At 55.4% G+C, this 17,449-nt stretch overlaps 6 protein-coding genes across 6 annotated transcripts; 2 read left to right on the top strand and 4 right to left on the bottom strand.

Annotated features, from left to right (window-relative positions):
* Positions 1-13: 13 nt before the first annotated feature.
* CC84DRAFT_1261980 (uncharacterized protein) lies at positions 14-1,875 on the bottom strand. Its single transcript, XM_018185115.1, has 3 exons — positions 1,777-1,875; positions 1,616-1,727; positions 14-1,525 (listed from the first exon to the last, which is right to left on the bottom strand). Exons 1-3 carry the CDS (start codon positions 1,842-1,844, stop codon positions 128-130), a joined length of 1,578 nt encoding a protein of 525 aa, XP_018032284.1. The 5' UTR covers positions 1,845-1,875; the 3' UTR covers positions 14-127.
* A 269-nt stretch (positions 1,876-2,144) lies between these two features.
* CC84DRAFT_1152002 (uncharacterized protein) lies at positions 2,145-5,575 on the bottom strand. Its single transcript, XM_018176780.1, has 5 exons — positions 5,400-5,575; positions 4,969-5,344; positions 4,512-4,919; positions 4,310-4,465; positions 2,145-4,264 (listed from the first exon to the last, which is right to left on the bottom strand). The coding sequence occupies exons 1-5, from the start codon at positions 5,426-5,428 to the stop codon at positions 2,237-2,239; spliced, it is 2,997 nt and encodes a 998-aa protein (XP_018032285.1). The 5' UTR covers positions 5,429-5,575; the 3' UTR covers positions 2,145-2,236.
* A 442-nt stretch (positions 5,576-6,017) lies between these two features.
* CC84DRAFT_1152005 (serine/threonine kinase 16) lies at positions 6,018-8,155 on the bottom strand (the record flags this gene model as incomplete). The annotated part of the gene is made up of 7 exons (XM_018176781.1): positions 6,018-6,377; positions 6,424-6,469; positions 6,522-6,591; positions 6,642-6,681; positions 6,734-7,381; positions 7,438-8,010; positions 8,033-8,155. 7 exons carry the CDS (start codon positions 8,153-8,155, stop codon positions 6,159-6,161), a joined length of 1,719 nt encoding a protein of 572 aa, XP_018032286.1. The 3' UTR covers positions 6,018-6,158.
* A 714-nt stretch (positions 8,156-8,869) lies between these two features.
* Positions 8,870-11,115, bottom strand: CC84DRAFT_1152007 (flavin-containing monooxygenase; the record flags this gene model as incomplete). Its single annotated transcript, XM_018176782.1, has 4 exons — positions 8,870-9,234; positions 9,291-9,591; positions 9,644-9,925; positions 9,976-11,115. 4 exons carry the CDS (start codon positions 11,113-11,115, stop codon positions 9,104-9,106), a joined length of 1,854 nt encoding a protein of 617 aa, XP_018032287.1. The 3' UTR covers positions 8,870-9,103.
* A 1,012-nt stretch (positions 11,116-12,127) lies between these two features.
* On the top strand, positions 12,128-13,575 carry CC84DRAFT_1189310 (cation diffusion facilitator 1; the record flags this gene model as incomplete). Its single annotated transcript, XM_018181041.1, has 2 exons — positions 12,128-13,283; positions 13,334-13,575. 2 exons carry the CDS (start codon positions 12,128-12,130, stop codon positions 13,573-13,575), a joined length of 1,398 nt encoding a protein of 465 aa, XP_018032288.1.
* A 290-nt stretch (positions 13,576-13,865) lies between these two features.
* Positions 13,866-15,340, top strand: CC84DRAFT_1251865 (uncharacterized protein; the record flags this gene model as incomplete). The annotated part of the gene is made up of 3 exons (XM_018184342.1): positions 13,866-14,639; positions 14,688-15,237; positions 15,290-15,340. Exons 1-3 carry the CDS (start codon positions 14,170-14,172, stop codon positions 15,338-15,340), a joined length of 1,071 nt encoding a protein of 356 aa, XP_018032289.1. The 5' UTR covers positions 13,866-14,169.
* Between the last annotated feature and the right edge of the window lie 2,109 nt (positions 15,341-17,449).

Consider the following 17,449-nt stretch of genomic DNA (forward strand, 5'->3'; position numbering starts at 1 on the left):
CAAGATCTAGATCGCGTGGATGGGCAATTATCAGCCCTATCAGCATCCAGGCCGCCCAGGTGGTGCCAATTCGCTCATGTCCAAGAAGCGTCAACGGTCCCCAGAGTCCCCATCGTACACAAAATAGCTACCACGTCAAGACCTTCCATGCCCCATAGTCGTCTTCACCATTTTTTTGATATCGCACCCGCGTCGTACGGGCCTCCAAATCCGTTACCTCTTGCAACTTCATCACACGCTGAGCCCTCGGTACACTGTCCGGCTCACACGTCTCCACTCTCTCCACCCCCTCCTCCTCAACAGTCATGATATGCTCCGCCAGCGTAGCAGACGCCCATCCATCCCAGAGACCCTCGCGGTTCGCCCCGCCGCGAAGCAGAGTGATGGCTTCACGTCGGAGAGCGGGATGTCTGCATTTGCTCCCGACGTGATACAGCATGGGAATAACCTCCATGTCGATTCGGAATCGAGCCGTTTTCGGTGGATCGGACCTGGTCCCAATACGCTGGAATGGAGCAGGCGAAGTGCTGGACAACATAAGGATTCTAGACAGATCAACTATCTGCCTGAATTGCGGCGTGTACTTGTCGAGTTCCATGGGATCAGCCGTAGAAAAGGAGCTTTGTAGTAGGGTTAGGATCGTGTACCACAGCGTCAAGTTGACGTTCTCGGGGCGTGGAGATGAAAGCTGTGAATACGACGGCGGCAAAAGATGTCTGTGGTACTCCATCCACCACTTTGAGAGGCGTGAGGAAAAATTGAAAGAAGCTGCTCGACTGATTGTGAAGTCACTTGAAAATAGTTTGAGGCTGTGTGGGCTGAGGTAAACGTCACCGCAGAGCACGTCGAGCGCATTGCGTGCCGCTTGGAGGTGCTCTTCTTCGTTGTGGATGTCCTCTGCGGCAGGAGGAGCGAAAAGACCATCGGAGAGCCAGGGTACAGGAATGATATCTTGTGAGAAGGTGCGTGCTTGTATGCTCAGCCGAATGTATATAGGCGCGAGCTTTTTCCGAATGAAATGCGCCGTAGGCGTGTTCTTCGATGTTGAGGAGGACCACTGGCGTAGAATGTATAGTCCGGATTTGAGATGGGTTATTGCTGCGGCGTAGGAGCCTCGAAGCCATTCGAAAGAGGTGAGAAGGATGCAACAGAGGAGCGAGACATGCAAGTCGTCGTATGCATCTGGCATTATGTGTTTCTGCAACTCGCGAAGAGCAGTTGTATATGATTTAGTCGCTAGATTAGTGAGGTTCCAGCTTGGTCTGTGTAGATGGTGGGGGGCCAATGGCGATTGAAGATGTGGAGGAAGGTACTGGTCGGTAAAGGACTCATGCAGGGCTCCCAGTGCTACGATGGCTTGCTTCACGCATCGTTCCCGCTCGGCAACCTGCAAGACCAGACATTTCCAGAATTCGTTGCCGAAAGGGGCAGCGAATTCTCTCGATGTGTTGCGACAGAAGTACGCAAACGAGCGCTGCTCCGCAGAGCTTTCGGCTGTTGCAATCTTCGGTCGTATAATTTGAGGCTAGTTGGTTTACGGATCAGCGACCGTGTGGGACCAGTGACATTCAAGTTCATGCCTTTGGTGAGCAGAGCCGTCTGGGGGTCAACGTACCGAAGCGTGCGGCTTCCATAACGTCACGTCAGGGTATCCTTCGCATTTACGGCCGGTAGAGGTGCATTTAGTACATGCGGGCCTCGTCTCATCGCACCTAACTTTGCGGAGGCTACAGTTGAGGTGAGATCATGTCGTCGGACAGGTCGAGGCACCCATACCGACATACAGCGCAGCCGCGCTTCGACCGTGTGTGCTTTGCTCGTTTTCGCTCATTATCTGCCACCATGACAATTCTTCGCGGGCTTGCTATGTGGTGGTGAATATGAAAGGGAACGGTCACGGTAACCTAAAGACCGATTAAGATCAGACTGGGCTGAATGGCGCGAAAGGCATGATAGTTTCACCGCTGCGATTGGTCCGTTCGTCTAACGGCCAACCATAGGGGCGCCAAGACAACTTGCGCCAGAAATGCAGATATATCTGCTCCGGTATTATTGGAAGGCCTTGTTCCTCTAGAAGATTTACAACAAACATTATTGCGGTGAATGGAAATCAGAAGTCACAACCAGCACGCAACATAAAGATTATGGCTTCGAGCTGATAACTGATAATGAGGAGATATAAACAAGATGAGAATTTTGTGGTCCAGTGTCCAGATCATGCCTACATAAGGTGTCGCTAAGTAGCGCCTTTTCCATCCTTTCCTTTGCGCCCTTTGGTGTCCATACGAAAGCCAACGTCTTTTCTCCGGTCGTCCGTCAGCCGACCCCATTCCAGCAACAACCTGAACATGTATATCTCCATATCTTCCTTTCTCAACACCTTCTCCGTCCAGACTTTTCCATTTCTTGCTATTGCCTCCGCCTGCTTGTCTTTCGGTTCCATGGTGCGCTTGCCTTTATCTTTCAAGCTGTAGCCACCAAAGTATGCAAGGGAGGAAAATAGATCGTGAAGGCGGGAATCGACAGGGACAAAGTGTTTCCAAGCAATGACACGACCTTCGTACCATTCGCGGAAAAGCGCCGTCTTGAAGACAACACTGTTGGACTGGAGGAAAGGAAGGAAGCGCCCTGAAGAACCTGCGCCGTCGGTGTCGAAAAGGTAGCGGTAGCGCCAATGGTCCTTGAAATCGACATCCTTACCCAGCCAGAGCTCGAGCTTCTGATCAACGCAATCTTGACCCTCGCACCGGGCGAGATCACCAACGAAGCGTGCATCAAGCTTAGTTTCGAGTCGCTCCTTAATCTCCTCGGGGTATTCCATTGCGTACTCTAGTCTGCCATTCTTGCTTCCCGTCGGTAGGAAGATGGGTTGTCGAGATGTCTCGTTGTTCACCAGATGAACAAAGCGCTGTTGTAGCATGCCTTTCCAAGATCCAGCTATACTGATCCCTTCTGTTGCCTCCCCGCGCCAGAATAAGACGTTTTCCTTTTTCGCAAAGTTGGGATCTGGGAAGTTTTCTCCAAACTCGTACTTTTGTCTGTCCAAGTAGTTCCAAGGCGAAGGATAACGAATATCGGCGTACCCTGGGGCCCGGCTTTGGCTGAATATTGGGACCAAGTCGTGAGTTCCAGAAAGACCCAAGGGGCTCAGGTGAAATCCATGGAGATTGGCGAGATCTGGCTGGTGGCAAGGACTGGCTGACAGACTCCAATTCGCAACGAAAGCTCCCATTGAGTGCGGAGCAGAGCAGGCAGAGCAAAAAGCACCAGTATCCCAGCGCCGTTCTTTTCGTGCGCGCGATTCTGGAGAGCAGGCGACAGAGCCGTAAGTCTGGAATGACGGCTTCCTTCCAGCTTGATCGAACACTCGTGGTGCTCCAGCAATTTCTGTCCAGGTCGATGCGCGATCGAGACGGAAGTCGATGGTTCCATCGGCAGCGGTATGTTCGGGGTAGTGCAGATGATGCATACGAGCCGCTTGAAACTGTTCGTAGGGCACGGCAACGCGAGGTTCGTCATTCAGGTTGAAAGCAAGATCCATATCCGGAACGAATTCGACAAATTTGCCAATCATGCGAGCCATCCCATCTAACACCCATTTCTGCTCCGCACGGGAACTGCCGAAAACCTCAGCTTTTCCATCTCTTATCCGGATGCCACCTAGATCTTCATTGTGTGCAAGGATTTCGGCAGTACGTCTTCGCAGCTCTGCCGGTTTGAGGGAGGAAAACGGGATCAGATCCTCTTCGATGTTGTCGAAATCGTCAATAACAATGGTGTCCCGGTTTGTTGCGAACTCGTACCATTTGTCGAAGTGTGGGGGCGGATCTCGGGCATAGCGCTCTTGGTAGCGAACAACTGCTTGTGCCAACGATTTGCTTTGGTGTGCCTGAAATGCCCACCGTTGGTGTTGCTCGTCGGCGGCCGCAAGCAAGGTGTCAATGGGATGCCCCATGACGGGCGCTTGGTAACGGTATACACCAACGCCGATGGAGAAGATGACCAGGAGTGCTACTACCGAGACAGTCTGATTTCGTCCCAGACGGACCGGTATCTTTGGCCGACTTTGGCCTGAGTCGATAGCGTCTGCAACAAGCTGGAGTACCAGCGCAATTGTGAGGAGAGTGAGGCAGAGGCTGACACCAGCTGTGGACTTTGGAGGAAAGGAATAAGAAACGCCCATGGCAAGGGCACGTAGAACGCCGATAAATGCACAAGAAAATGCTGCGATGAGCACAGCACCCATAACACCGTACATCCGAGCCTGGGTTGTTAGCACATGTCGTCGCGCTGGAGGGAAGATACGTACTGAGACAAGGAAACATAACATCGTAAGGGGTATCATCAAAGACAAACGAAGAAGACCAAGTAGGTATTCGCGAGGGGCTGAAAACAGCCATTCGCGGTGTTCGGGCAATGCAGTGTAGACAACGATGCCCGCTATGCCGAGAACTATAGCAGAAGCCTGGAGGGGTCAGCGAGTGCGCGTGCGGGATAGCAGAGGTACGTACGATGAAAGTGAAGCCGATGAGGCCGTGGACGGTGGTGCCATCCTTGGGCTCGGGGCAGTTGGTTTCAGATTGGGAGAGCCCCTCGTCTACCAAGCGGTAAAGAAGCAGTACCAAGACGCAGTCTACTAAGAATCCAAGAAACTGTAGTTTGGGAACAAGCGAAGCGGCGGAGGTGGATGCGGGACATATGTAGGTCGAGCGCAAGACGCTGGTTCGGAGGGTGGTGATGAAGCTGCTGATGGCCAGCAGGAGCGAGGGAAGGACGTAGCGAGTGGTTCCGTAGAGAAAAAAGTGCACGAAGCGGTCGAGGTGTGTTGCAGACGATGACTCAGCGCTCCAGGCGGGCAGCGGGCGGTCCTTGGGCGTGCGATAGGCGTGGAAGAGGGCGAGGACAAGCGGCAGGAACGCCTGCGAGAGTCAGCAGGTGCGATGGGGCGCGTAGAGAGGGCGGTCTTACCGTGAGCTGCGGGCCCGCGCATTCGACATCCTGGAGGACGGCGTGGAAGAGGGCGATGCGGGCGCCCAGCAGGCACAGCAGCGCGGCTAGCATGACGGCGAGCGCGCGCTGGCCGAGGCCGCGATGCTGCGGGCTGCGCTCCTCGGACGACCACTCCTCCTCGGATGAGGGCCGGCCGTTGCCGTCCTGGAGCGGAATCGCGACATAGCGGTCGTGCTGGTGGTGCGGGCGGCGTGTCTTTGCGGCGCGCGTCTCGTAGGCGACTGTTGCGAGCCCCGAGAGCAGCAGGACGGCGGCGATGGTGTGCAGCGGGCGGTCGAGGGCGAAGGAGGTGGGGATGCTCGTGGCCAGGTAGCTGGATCCCAGAACGAGGCCGCTGGCGATGATCAGCCGGCGAGGATAGGTGTGGTCAGCGTGCGGCAGCGACTTACCACGGGACAAGGAGCGCCTTCCTGTCCATGGCCGCGGCATTCTCGACGGGGGGAGTTATAGCTGCCGGGTGCAGCGTCTGCTACGACTCGACATCACCTGGGAGGGCGTAGGACGGACGGGCTGAGCGAGCGAAGGGCACCGCTCGCGACGACCAGGACAGGCGACAGGATCAGACGGAGACTCTCAGGCACAGGCACGGCACGCACGACTCGCACAGCCTCAGCCCTCAGGGCTCGCGCGCCTAACCCCAACGGGCTGTGGAGTCGCTGCCCGCCCGCTGCCGTCGCATCCGCGTACCGGACCCAAACGAAACAGCGCAGCGGGCTGGGCGCACAACAACAACAACACTGCGCCTGGACGTCTGGCGTCTGCACCGCGTGCTGTGGGCGACTTCACCGCGCAGGGCGATGCGCGGTGCTTGTGCGGCAGGTGCGGCCTATCGTGCCTTCCCATCCCATCCGGTCCAGGTGGGGGTGCATTCACGCAATCCGACGAGCACGCCGCCAGCGCACGTCCCACCGCTCCCGCCTGCATGTGCAGGCCACGACGACGGGCATGGAGCGCAAAGGTGCACCGCATCGCCTGAACACGCACAACCCGAGCACTTCGCTGTGAACACGCGTTTGTCTGGCGGGCCTCGCGTTCCCGTACTCGTTCAGAGCGTTTACTAGCGCCCCCGCCGGCGCTCTACCTACGATCACCCTATCCTCTTGCCTAATCAGGCACAGGCGCAGCCTCACTAACTCCACAATCGATACTCAGTGCCCCTGCATCGCCTTGAAGAACGGGACCCGTGCTGTCAGCGACCGGCACCGCTTTCCGAAGATCCACATAGGAATGGTCAACAGCATGATAAAGATGTGCAGCCCCCCGATCGTCGAGAACACCTGCAACGGACCCATGCTGGAGATCCACGAGCTGATGAAATAGTTCATCCCGAACGAGTACACGTTCCTCAGATTCAGCGCTGCGAAAGCCTGCCTTCGGTCAGCATTGATCACGGCCCGGCACGGGAAGCCCAACCTCTGGAGCCTTTGAGCGGTGGCACTCGGTGATGTATCCATAAATCCTGTCTTCGTCAGTCGCAAGTTTGCGTCGCCACTACTCAGAAGCCAACGTACCCGACGTTGAGAAAAGCCATGGAGAAGTAGATCAGGCCATACAAAAAGACCGGCGCGCCCCAGGGGGAACCTGAAAGTCACCATCAGCAAGAGTGAAGGTGAATGTGCTGCGAGTATTACCATGCTGAAGCGTTGCTCCAAAGCCAAAGAATCCCGCAACCTAGATTTCAAGTCAGTCAGAGGCAGAGAGGATAGTTTCGGGCTTTACGAACCCCGAGCACCAGTGTCAACACGTTCAGCGCCAGTCTGAACTCCGGCTCATAGATGCCGCCGTTCCACCGCGCCAGCTGCTTCACCGTGTAGTCGTTTGCAGGCCCGGCAACAAAGCTAAGGAGAGACGCCACGAGTGGTGATATGCTGACCAAGCCAACAGCCGTAACACTGAAGTTGTATGGCGGCGCGGTGAAGATCTGCGCAAGGACACCGCCCATGACGACCAGCCAGGACGTAGACAGGCCATACGTGATGAAACCATAGAAGACTTGCGGGAACAACAGCATCCCAAAAGGACGGAAAATAATAGCGAGCAGATTTTCGTCGCTTTCGACGCCGCGAACCGGAAGCAGCTCTTCCCAGAACGTATACGGCTTTTCGTCTGCGCCCGTGTAGATCGGCTCGGCGGTGACCGCGCGCTCCGTCTGCATCGCGACATCTTTCGGCTCCTCTCCCACGATGTCGGTTTTAGCCTCGCGAGCTTTAGTCGAATCGAGAATCTCCTCGGTGTGGTCTGTCGTCCCGAGATCGATGTTGTACGCGGGGTCGCGCTTGTACACCGTTTCCGGCACGAAGAAGAAGATGAGCAGGATGAACACGCCGTAGAAGCACGCGCAGATCCCGTACGTCCAGTTCCAGCCAAGGCTCTGCTCAGGGTCAGTCGCTCAGCCATCAGCCGCAACGCTACAAACACGGAACTTACGTCGATGATATACCCACTGATGCAGGACCCACCTCCTACTCCGACAGACAAGCACAGTCCCCAGAAAGCCAGCCTCAGACCCCTTTCATGCACGTAGTAGATATCGCCAATGATAGCTGTTGTCAAAACCTCGAATGGACTCATCCCAATAGCACCAAAAATGCGACTTGCAAGCAAGCTCTCGTAGCTGTGCGCATGGTACGCCCACACGCTACTAATGAACAGCATCAAGTTGCCCAAGATAATGACCGGGCGTCGTCCGTACTTGACAGCCAACCCATTGGTCACGAAGCACGAGATGCCAATCGCGAAGATGGCCCAGCCAAGACCGCCGTTGAGCGAGTTGTACGACATGTCGAACTGCTTAGCCATGACGCCGAACCCGGGCGAGATCATAGGGCCCCAGGCACCGACGACCGCGGTGTCGATGGAGATGATCAGAAGCAAGAGTTCTTTCTTCCATTGCGGCCAGTTCAGCGGATCTCGGGGCGACTCTGAAGGTTGCGGGACGAGCACGATGTCGGCGTTGCGACCCTTTGCATGCTTGAGGGCGGAGGTGTCGCGGCCTGGCCACTGTTAGTGGTGAAGAGGGAACGAAGGGATGAGGCGAGGACGCGCCGTGGTACTGGTGCTCGTGCAAACCGCCCACGAGGTCTGCCAACAGCGCCGTGCCAGGTACGTGCTGGAGGTTGTGGTCTTCGAGGACACCGAGACCCATTTTCGCTATGGCTTGCTTTTTGGAGATTCGCAGCGCGGAAACAACGACAACGCCGCAACAAGCTCACTAGGTGGTTGATTTAACACCGTACAAGCACGCCCTGCCACGGGTTCCCACGCTCTTAAGCATCCGCCGATCCCCAGCCAAGCACAACTGCCGCCCTGCACGCGTCCCTGCCCATAGTTCCTAGCCCCTTCCCATTAGCAGGCGAGCCCGCGACAGGGATCGTGCGTGGTGTTGCAGTGGTTAAATTGCCCCACCCCCGCACACGCATCTCCGCAAGCCTGGGGGAGGCGGGCGCCCCACCTATCGCGGAGCTGGATAACATCATCAGTTTGGGCCAGGGAAGCTTGAAGTCGTGGAGAGGATCGCTGTGGTGGGAGATGCAGGGCTGATGGGTGTTGTGGTGGTACATGGAAGGCTATGTGAAGGTGCCGTGAACGCTCTGTGAACAAGGCCAATTGCCTCCCTAGCAGGAACGTGTGTCGCCCTGATTTATGGTTTCCGAGGTTTTCACTCTGCGAAAAGCAAGGTTGGCGACCCCGAGTCGAGCTTACTTGAGCACGTGGTTGATGTCCTCGATCCCTATCGCAGTACCAAATACAACGGAGGTCATTCTCATGAATACTTGTTACTCTGGATTGTCAAATGATCGTGTTAATGAATCTCGTGGAGATAAGGTACGTCAGGGGTGAATATTTCAATTCAATTATTGCATTAAGAATAATTCAAGCAACTGATGCCACTCTCCAGCAGAGCTTCTGCTTCGTGTATGCTCGAGAGTCAATCTTTGAAGTTGCGTACGTATCGGGGGAGTCATGAGGAGTGTTTTGATGAGAAGAGGGCCAGGGGGAGGATCGTGAGGGGGTCGAACCAGGAGGCTCGACGCTGGAGGGTAGGATGTCTTTCCTCGTGATGGTTGAGCCTCATGGGCGTGATCAGACACGCTCACACAGACGGCGTGTCCGTATACGTCTCCAACGGCCGCCCCTCAAGCTCAGCTTTGATATGAATCGCCACGAACCGACTGTAGTATCTCGCATGCGCAAAGCCGTGGCCCGTGTACCACAGTTTCGGATCTAGACCACCCAGCATCAGCATCATCCCAGCAACCTCATGCGAGACGGTCACTTACGCCCCGTAAACTTCCACGCCCCACGACTCTCACCCTCCTCGTCACACTGCCAAAACTCCTCCAACTTGTTCCCAATTTCATCGCCGAATATCTTCGTTGCAGTATCGCGCAGGGTGCCAGTATAACCTGTGGCGAAGATGATGACATCGGCGTCAAGGTGCGTGCCATCGCTCATTTCGAGGCCCGTGGGCGTATATGCAACGGGTAGTGCGTTGCAGATAACTTTCACCGACCCGTTTGCTATGTGTTTCCCAGAGCTAGTGTCGAAGAAGTGGCCGCCTTCACGGTCATACATCATTCCCTGGATCGAAATCAGTCCAACGACGGGACCGAACGTGTTCCATGTTGCTTACCCAGAGATCTCCATCCCGCTCTATCTCCCAGCCTCGGGCCTCCATCTCATCGAAGTACTTCGGGTTAGCATCAGCGCACATCTTGATTCCCGCCTTAGCCATTAGACGCTTCACGGGAAGTGGATAGCCCAGGAGCATGCGATCTGACAGCGGTAAGGGCGTTTCGTAGTTGTATACTGGGTCGACGAGAGCGCCGAAGGTGGAGCTTGGGAGAAGGAACGTTCGGCTTCGTTGGATCATGGTGACGGATGCGAAGCCTGCGTTTGCCATGTCGGCGATGACCTAAAAAGTTTGATTAGTCGCAAATGCTTTCGCATTAGCGATTGACCTACCCCGTGAGCTGTATTGGCCGAACCAATACACACACCGCGTTTTTTCTGTCCCCTCCATCGATCTGCGTTGCGCCATTGAATGCCGTGCATGACTTCGCCTTGGAAGAGTTCTCGTCCCGGATAGGTTGGCATCTGCGGTTTAATGCCCATGTTCCCGACGGCGAGAACACAATGGTTCGCGCTGATCGTAACAGTCTCTTCGCCCTGCTTCAGTTTCAAAGTCCAGCGATCTGTTGCCGGGTCATGCGTTCCAGCCCGCAGCTCCGTTCCCAGCATACAATTAATCCCGAATGTGTCGACAAACCTCTGGAACCCATCAGCAAGATCTGACGTTCCAAGGTGATACGGATGCTCCTCGCGAAATGTCCGTGGCTCGTATGGCATCTGATTGAAGCATTTCGAAGTATGCAGTTTCAGCGAGTGGTAACGATCCTGTGTCCAATTATCCCCGACATTGTCATGCTTCTCCACGAGGAGGTATGATATTCCCATTGCTTGGAGGCGAGCAGCCATGCAGAGACCAGTTATGCTGCCGCCGACGACTATGCATTCGTACTGGGATGGTGTTGCGGTGTGGCCGTTCGTACAACTTCTCTGCCGGCACTCACACTCCCCTATCCTCGGCTCGGTTTGGCTGTGTTCAGGCTTGAGAGGCTGCAAGTACTCGACGTCCGGTTGACCATGTATTCGTTCGAGTATGGTACTGAGAAGCCAAATTTTCCATCTCGTTTGTTCGTCATTTGCTGGCACAAGACCGATGATACCAGAACAGGTTGCGGGATAAGGTCCATGAGTTTTGAATGTGAACATGGACTCAACCCACGCTCCATGCGGTCCAAGTCTGATCACACGCGAGGTTTTTGGGTTGATTGAGAAATCTGTTGGTGAGTGCTTCGAGTATAGTTGCTGCCATACTTTCAACAGCAACTTTGCAGAGTAGAATGTACGTAACGTGCCAGTCAATGCACAGGTATCCCGCCAGATTGCATCTTCGGTGAGATCGCTGACAGATAGACAGTCCAGCCGTTGGAGGCCTTCAGAAGTTATGCGGACATGGTCAAGGTCGTCTGGAATGTTGGGCTGTGGTAGCTTTGCAGGATGCAGGGTGAGCGACACTGGCCTGGAAGGGAATTTCGCCATATGGGTCGGGTGGTCTGTTGATGGAGAAGACAAGTTGGTGTGAGAAAATGGCCGCGAAGTACATGAGCATCAAGCAACTTGGCAGCTGACGTTGAAGGGCGACGTACTACCTATCTAGTTGCATACGGCCTACATATACATCTTCCGAGCTGAGCCAATGGTGGTGGTACATGTGCGGGGGATATCGGTCTATTCATCTTGGCTGAGTGTTGGCTTGGAATACCTCATGTATTCTGAACCTGTGGACAGTCGACATCAAATCCCGGAGATTGGAGACCCGACCGCCTTGTCGCTCGAAAGTAATGCTGAACAGGTACTCTGTTCTTACAATGACCGCCACTCGAGAGAGCTCTGTGTCTAGCTGTCTGTAGTCCACATGACAAGGAGTGCAGTCTACTGCGACGTCTTGAGCAATGGCGGATACGACCGACTACCATCATCGGAGGGTACCAAAGAAGGGTTGCCGGATCGAGAATCGAAATCCAAGAAGATGGAGCGAACCCCACTAGCCGCTACCTTGCGTAGGACGAACCGGAATGCTGTGACACTAGCCGATCAGTGTATCTTGGAGCGACGCAAGATTGCCATTCCAAGATTTCTTCTCCACTTTTCCGGGTCCCCTAAGATGGGTTGTCTTCTTATGTGATGTATTTTTCCTGGTTTGTCCAGTCCAGGGTTACAATCACGATGGGGTTGGGCGGCGGATCTCAGGAGATCTTGATATGCGACGCGCTGCAAGTCATGAGAACCTGGAACAGACAGCTTGTCGAACCCACACAGCCGGTAGAGAGCGGCGGATGCGGAGTGGCGATTAGCGAGGCCGCACTCGGTTGCAACAGCTTTCTCGGGCATTCATCTCAGGCTTGTCGTGATAGCGGCGGCATCTACGGAGCGGCGCCGCACCTGCATGGAGCTTGCCCTAGCAGTCGCCGCCTGCTCTCCGCAGTCCGTCATCGCCGCCTCTATATAATTCTGTGCTGCGCGGTGGCTTGACGCAGCTCCCAGCCTCATCATGTCCAGCGAGCCGGATCTGCACAGGGCCATCTCGCTCAAACCGTCTCCGTTTCATGCGCATCCACACGCGCACCCGCCACACTCGTCGCGCGGCTCCAGCCCATACCCCGCGCCGCCAGCCAGCAGCAGCACGCCCGCTGGCAAGGCCGACGGTGCTAGCACCGCCGTCGAGACCCTCACGTCCGTCGACGGCATCGACGACACGCATGCGCGCCATGTGCCCGGCCTCAACGACGTAGAGCGCCAGTCGCTCCCGCAGTACACGCCCGACAACGACCCGTACCGCCTCGCCCATGCGCTCAAGCCCGAGGAAGAGCTCGCCCAGATCCGCGCCAACACGTCGCGGAAGCGCGATGGCTTCGGCCCCCTCACGCTGAACAAAAAGGCCACGCGCGCGCGCAAGCTCGAGCAGTTCTACGAGAAGCAGAACGAGAACATCGAGCGGCTGCTGAAGCCCGTCGACGACCATGTGCGCGACGCAAAGGAGGAGGAAGGCGCCAACCACCTCAAGTACAGAATTGCCGTCGTGGGCAGCTTCGCCGCCAACATCATTCTGGCCGTGCTGCAGCTCTACGCCGCCGCCTCGTCCAAGTCGCTGTCCCTGTTCACCACCATGGCTGACTCGCTCTTCGACCCGCTGTCCAACCTGACGCTCATCATGTCGGCGCGTGCCGTGAAGCGCGTAGACGGCCGCAAGTTCCCCAGCGGCAAGGCCCGCATCGAAAACGCAGGCAACATCTTCTTCTGCTTCATGATGATCACCGTCTCGGTGGTCATCATCGTCGAGTCGATCCGCGAGATCGCAACACACAAGACCGGCGACGTCAACGACTTCTACCTGCCGTCCGTCATCGCCGTGTGCATTGCCTTTGGAACAAAGTTTTCACTGTTCCTGTATTGCTGGGCGCTGCGCAACAAGTACAGCCAGGTGCGCATCCTTTGGGAAGACCACAGGAACGATTTGTTCATCAACGGCTTTGGTGTGCTTACGAGCGTCGGTGGCTCCAAGCTTGCCTGGTGGCTCGATCCCGCAGGAGCCATGGTCCTGTCTGCCCTCATCATCTTCCTTTGGTCGAGGACGGCCTACTCCGAGTTCCAGCTGCTCATCGGAGTCACGGCGGATACGCCTACTCTCCAGCTCATCACCTATATCTGTAAGTTCTCTCCCCCATGCGCTCTCGTGCTGGATCTAATATTGCACCAGCCATGACCCACTCTCCATTTATCAAACAGATCGATACGGTGCGCGCGTATCACTCTGGTCCGCGTCTGATTGTCGAGGTCGATATCGTCATGGATCCCGAGGAGACGCTGCAGAGCACACATGATGTTGCAGAGGCACTGCAAATCAAGCTGGAGAGTCTTCCAGACGTGGAACGCGCCTACGTGCACGTCGACTATGAGACGGACCACGCGCCTGAGCACTTCCTGAAGAAGGAGCTGTAGAGCTTGGGCTTATCGAAAGGCCTGGAAACAAAGTTTCACTGAGGATATACTTGCAGGCAGGTTCCGTCTTGGGCCCTTCCTGCGGCATAGTGTTCCCGAACGTACATAAGATTGAACGGAGACATATCCATTGCTTTTCTTGCATAGCGGCGGTTTGGGCGGGCTTGGGTGCCATTCGAACGCTGGCTGGTGTGCCGGCCTGTATTACTTACAGTACTCTATCCTATACCGAGATGCGATAAACGCTCGTTAATGCTAGTTACTAATCCACTGTTTTGACCGATTAGGTCTCGTACAGAACTCGTGTTGTCGACCTGCTACCCCACACTTGCGCCGGCCTGGCGTCTCCCACGTGCTCATCTCAACGAATAGAGGCAGAGACCGTCCCTCCCGTTCAGCTTGATCCATCCACCACTGCCTGCGGCCCTGACCGGTGTGGGATGCCGCTGCGAACAATGCTTATCCAGGTGCCCTCCGCGTAGTAATCATCGCCCCTCCCAGCACCTAGACTACTGGGCGCACCCCATTCGCACCAAAACAGTTTCTGGGACGCTATTGTACTTCTCGCTCTGATGCTTTCCTTGAGTGCAGACAATGTGTCCAAACCTCCGAAACAGCTTCTGGTCGCGCATGGGCTTGCAAGACGCCGATCGCGACGTCTGCGTAAGAGCTATACAGGTACTGTACCCTGAGCATACCGTCGCGGAGGTTGCGGACCAGGGATACTGCTCTTTCACGCTTTCGGTGGCGCCGCCTCCGGGCTCGTCTGCCAGCAGTGTAGAGTACATTGTGCAGCTGCGTCCAGCGCAGCACGCGCTCGACGGCGGTGTCGCGGAAGCGGCGCGCAGGACATATGGCGCGCTCGCGCCACGGATGCGGAGCCTGCAGTATGACGAGCTTCCTGGGGGCCTCCGGGCTGTGGAAATGGGCAGGTTGGAGGGGACGCCGCTGGCGAAGGTGGATGTGGGCGGTGTGGAGTGGGAGAGGCAGGTTGGGCTTGTGGAGAGCTTCGCGGAGTGTGTGGCGAGGGGGTGGCCTGCGGCTGTGGATGACGGCTCTGCTAGGTATGGGATCTTGTCGGTTTGATATTCATGCTCTTACCACGTGTGTAGGTGTTCACGCGCCGACACGCCTACGGAGGGCTTGTGGTTGGATGAGCACTGCACTGGAAAGGTGGGGAGAGTCATCGTGCCGAAGCTGAGGAAACTATCTGTGGAACTGCCTTGTGAAACGCTGAGGGCAAGAGCGATGGATACTCTTTTACGATTACTTGCTATCGAGCACTATCCGGTTGTGCTGAACCATGGCGACCTGATTCCGAGCAATATCCTTGTAGACGAAGAGACGTGGGCTGTCAGTGGCTTGGTTGATTGGGCTGAGGCTGAGATGCTGCCATTTGGGACGTGTCTTTACGGGCTCGAGTACTTACTCGGTGGCCTGGAATCGACCTCCTCTGTGGATGGAGTGGGTATGAAACCGGTGTGGAGATATCGGCAAGGAAGTGACGCCTTGCGAAATATATTTTGGCAAACGTTGAAGAAGGAGAGTCCGAAGATAGGAGAGAACGCAGAAGAGGTATTTTTGATGAGAGACGTTGGTGTTTTGCTGTGGTTTGGATACGCGTGGGACGAAGGGGCGATCGATCGTGTTGTGAACGAGACGGTAAGTGTTCTGTATGCTTTACTGGGCTCTTGGATGCACTCTGACTTCTTAGGATGATACCCGTGAAGTAGCTTGCTTGAGGGCATTCTTTGATAGTGTATGACTTGTTCCTTGACCAGACTTCCGTTTGTATCTTGAATGCCCAGACGGCACCAGGGCAATTAAAATGTGCGATCTCGTGTCTTAACAACCTCAACCGCGATTGTTTCGTATCAGAATCTGTTGACTTGAGCATCGGACTATGGCTTTGTGCTCCGTATCCGGGCTGTACACTGTACTCCGGTGACCTGTTAACTTCCGGGTGCGCTGGGTGCGACTGCCTCTTCCTTGTACTCGCTCTCGCTCCTTCCCCAAAGTGCGGATTGACAAGGCAACCACAACATCAGATACTGCGCTGCATCACCGACTGTGCCAGACTATCTTCTTCATACTTTGACACAACCTTATTTGCGGGTCCACCTCTCTGCGCCCACTTTACTTCCGGCGTTACACAATCAGTTGCACAAGAACTCGCTCCACTGAGCAACGGCAGAGCAAAGTTTTGCTGTGTTTATGACAGCAGCGAAAAATGATAGGAATAGCATGCCACTTACTGCGAGCGTTAGCTGCAGCAAGTCATCCCAGGCAACTATGACACCAGATTGTGGTGAGCCAGAGAGCAACACAGCACGTCCATTGGACACCGGCAGTGATATCGAACATTCTGCGCGACCAAGCATGCCACCCACTAGCCTCAAATTCAAGCTGCGAAACACATGGACAGACCCAACTGCTGACCCAATTGCTCCTCCAAGATCTGGCAGAGCCGTCATAATGACAGACGAGCACCGCCAAAACTCAATCGGCAGTGGAGCCTTGCTGCCAGAAAGCAAGCCTCGAAAGAGGTTCCTACTGCTGAAGCTCAGAGCCTCTCGTCAGGTGGGTACTCCTCCACCGCCTCATGAATTTGAAAGAAGAGTTGCGGGCCATGTAGGCGGAAGTCTGCCTAGCGACGTTGGAGGCTCCATCGTTACTGAGAAACGTGGAGGGTTTTCGCTTCAAATCAAGCCAGGAAACATAAACGACCCTATCGATGTGGAGTCATTGCCCTCACCGCTGTCGTATCTGTTGGTCAATCAATCTGCCAACTATTACGCCCCGTTTCCTTTGCAATACATGCCTCCGAGACCAAATGTACCGCCAACGCTTTTTGCGCCAACTGGAGCTGACAAGCAGTTCGGGAAGGCTTCCAGTCACCAGAGTCACGATATCTGCAGAAGCTACATCGATCTGAAAGACGCCCCTGCACCATCAAGTCTCGCAATCAGCTGCGCAAAACTCTGTGCAGAAGTTTCGGCTGGCATGCCACCATCAGGCGGCTCAACTTCTTTTCCGCACATGCATTCAGCAAATGTGACAGGTCATGGAAACAGTCATGCTGACACGGTTGGACAACCGTATGCTCCATTCTTACAAAGCCGATACCAGAGTTATCCTCACGACTACAAGGATACCAACTCATAACATACTCCATTGCACGGCCATCCGATCTTCCCAGTCTTCGATGAAGAGCATCTCCGACAGCGCGCCGTTCAATTCGTCCTCGACCACTCACGTCCGCGCACGCGCAAACGTCGACTCTCCGATGACCCTGACGAGACCTCGGGTTCGGAATATGAAGATGCACAGAAACAGTCCAGAAAGGCAGCTAAGATCTCTGGGCTCACGGAACGACGTACGACTCCATGCCCACCGTCCGATGAGACGATGGTGAGCAGTCCGAGCACAGGAATATCCAAGGACAATGTATTCGATCACAACTTGAAGCTCGCAGAGTTGGTCGAGCACACGCAACTTCTGATGGCCATGCTGATGACGTATCCGAGGACTCAGGATCAGAAGGGTATGAGAGAAGACATTGCGATGCTGGCTACAGTGACCGACAAGCGGCTGGCAAGCTGGGAATCTGCGGAAAGTGAGTACGACCAGGACACGCGGCAACGTCTGACTTCGGCTGCCACGCCTTCGCCGAGCAAGCCTGGGCTATCAAAAGCGGCGTTCGACGAGGGAAAAGAAAGCCGCTGGTCAAGTAGGGATAGAGGGATAGGGGAGGAAATGGACTGAAAAGCATGAGGATGAGTTCGGAAGTATCTGCCTGCATCCTCTGCGGTGTGCGACAACATCGGACGAGGTCGGTGATGGAGAAGGATGGAGTCTCTGGTGTAAAGGAGAG

Source organism: Paraphaeosphaeria sporulosa (assembly GCF_001642045.1).
Source record: "Paraphaeosphaeria sporulosa strain AP3s5-JAC2a unplaced genomic scaffold CC84scaffold_9, whole genome shotgun sequence".
Taxonomy (NCBI): Eukaryota; Fungi; Ascomycota; class Dothideomycetes; order Pleosporales; family Didymosphaeriaceae; genus Paraphaeosphaeria; species Paraphaeosphaeria sporulosa.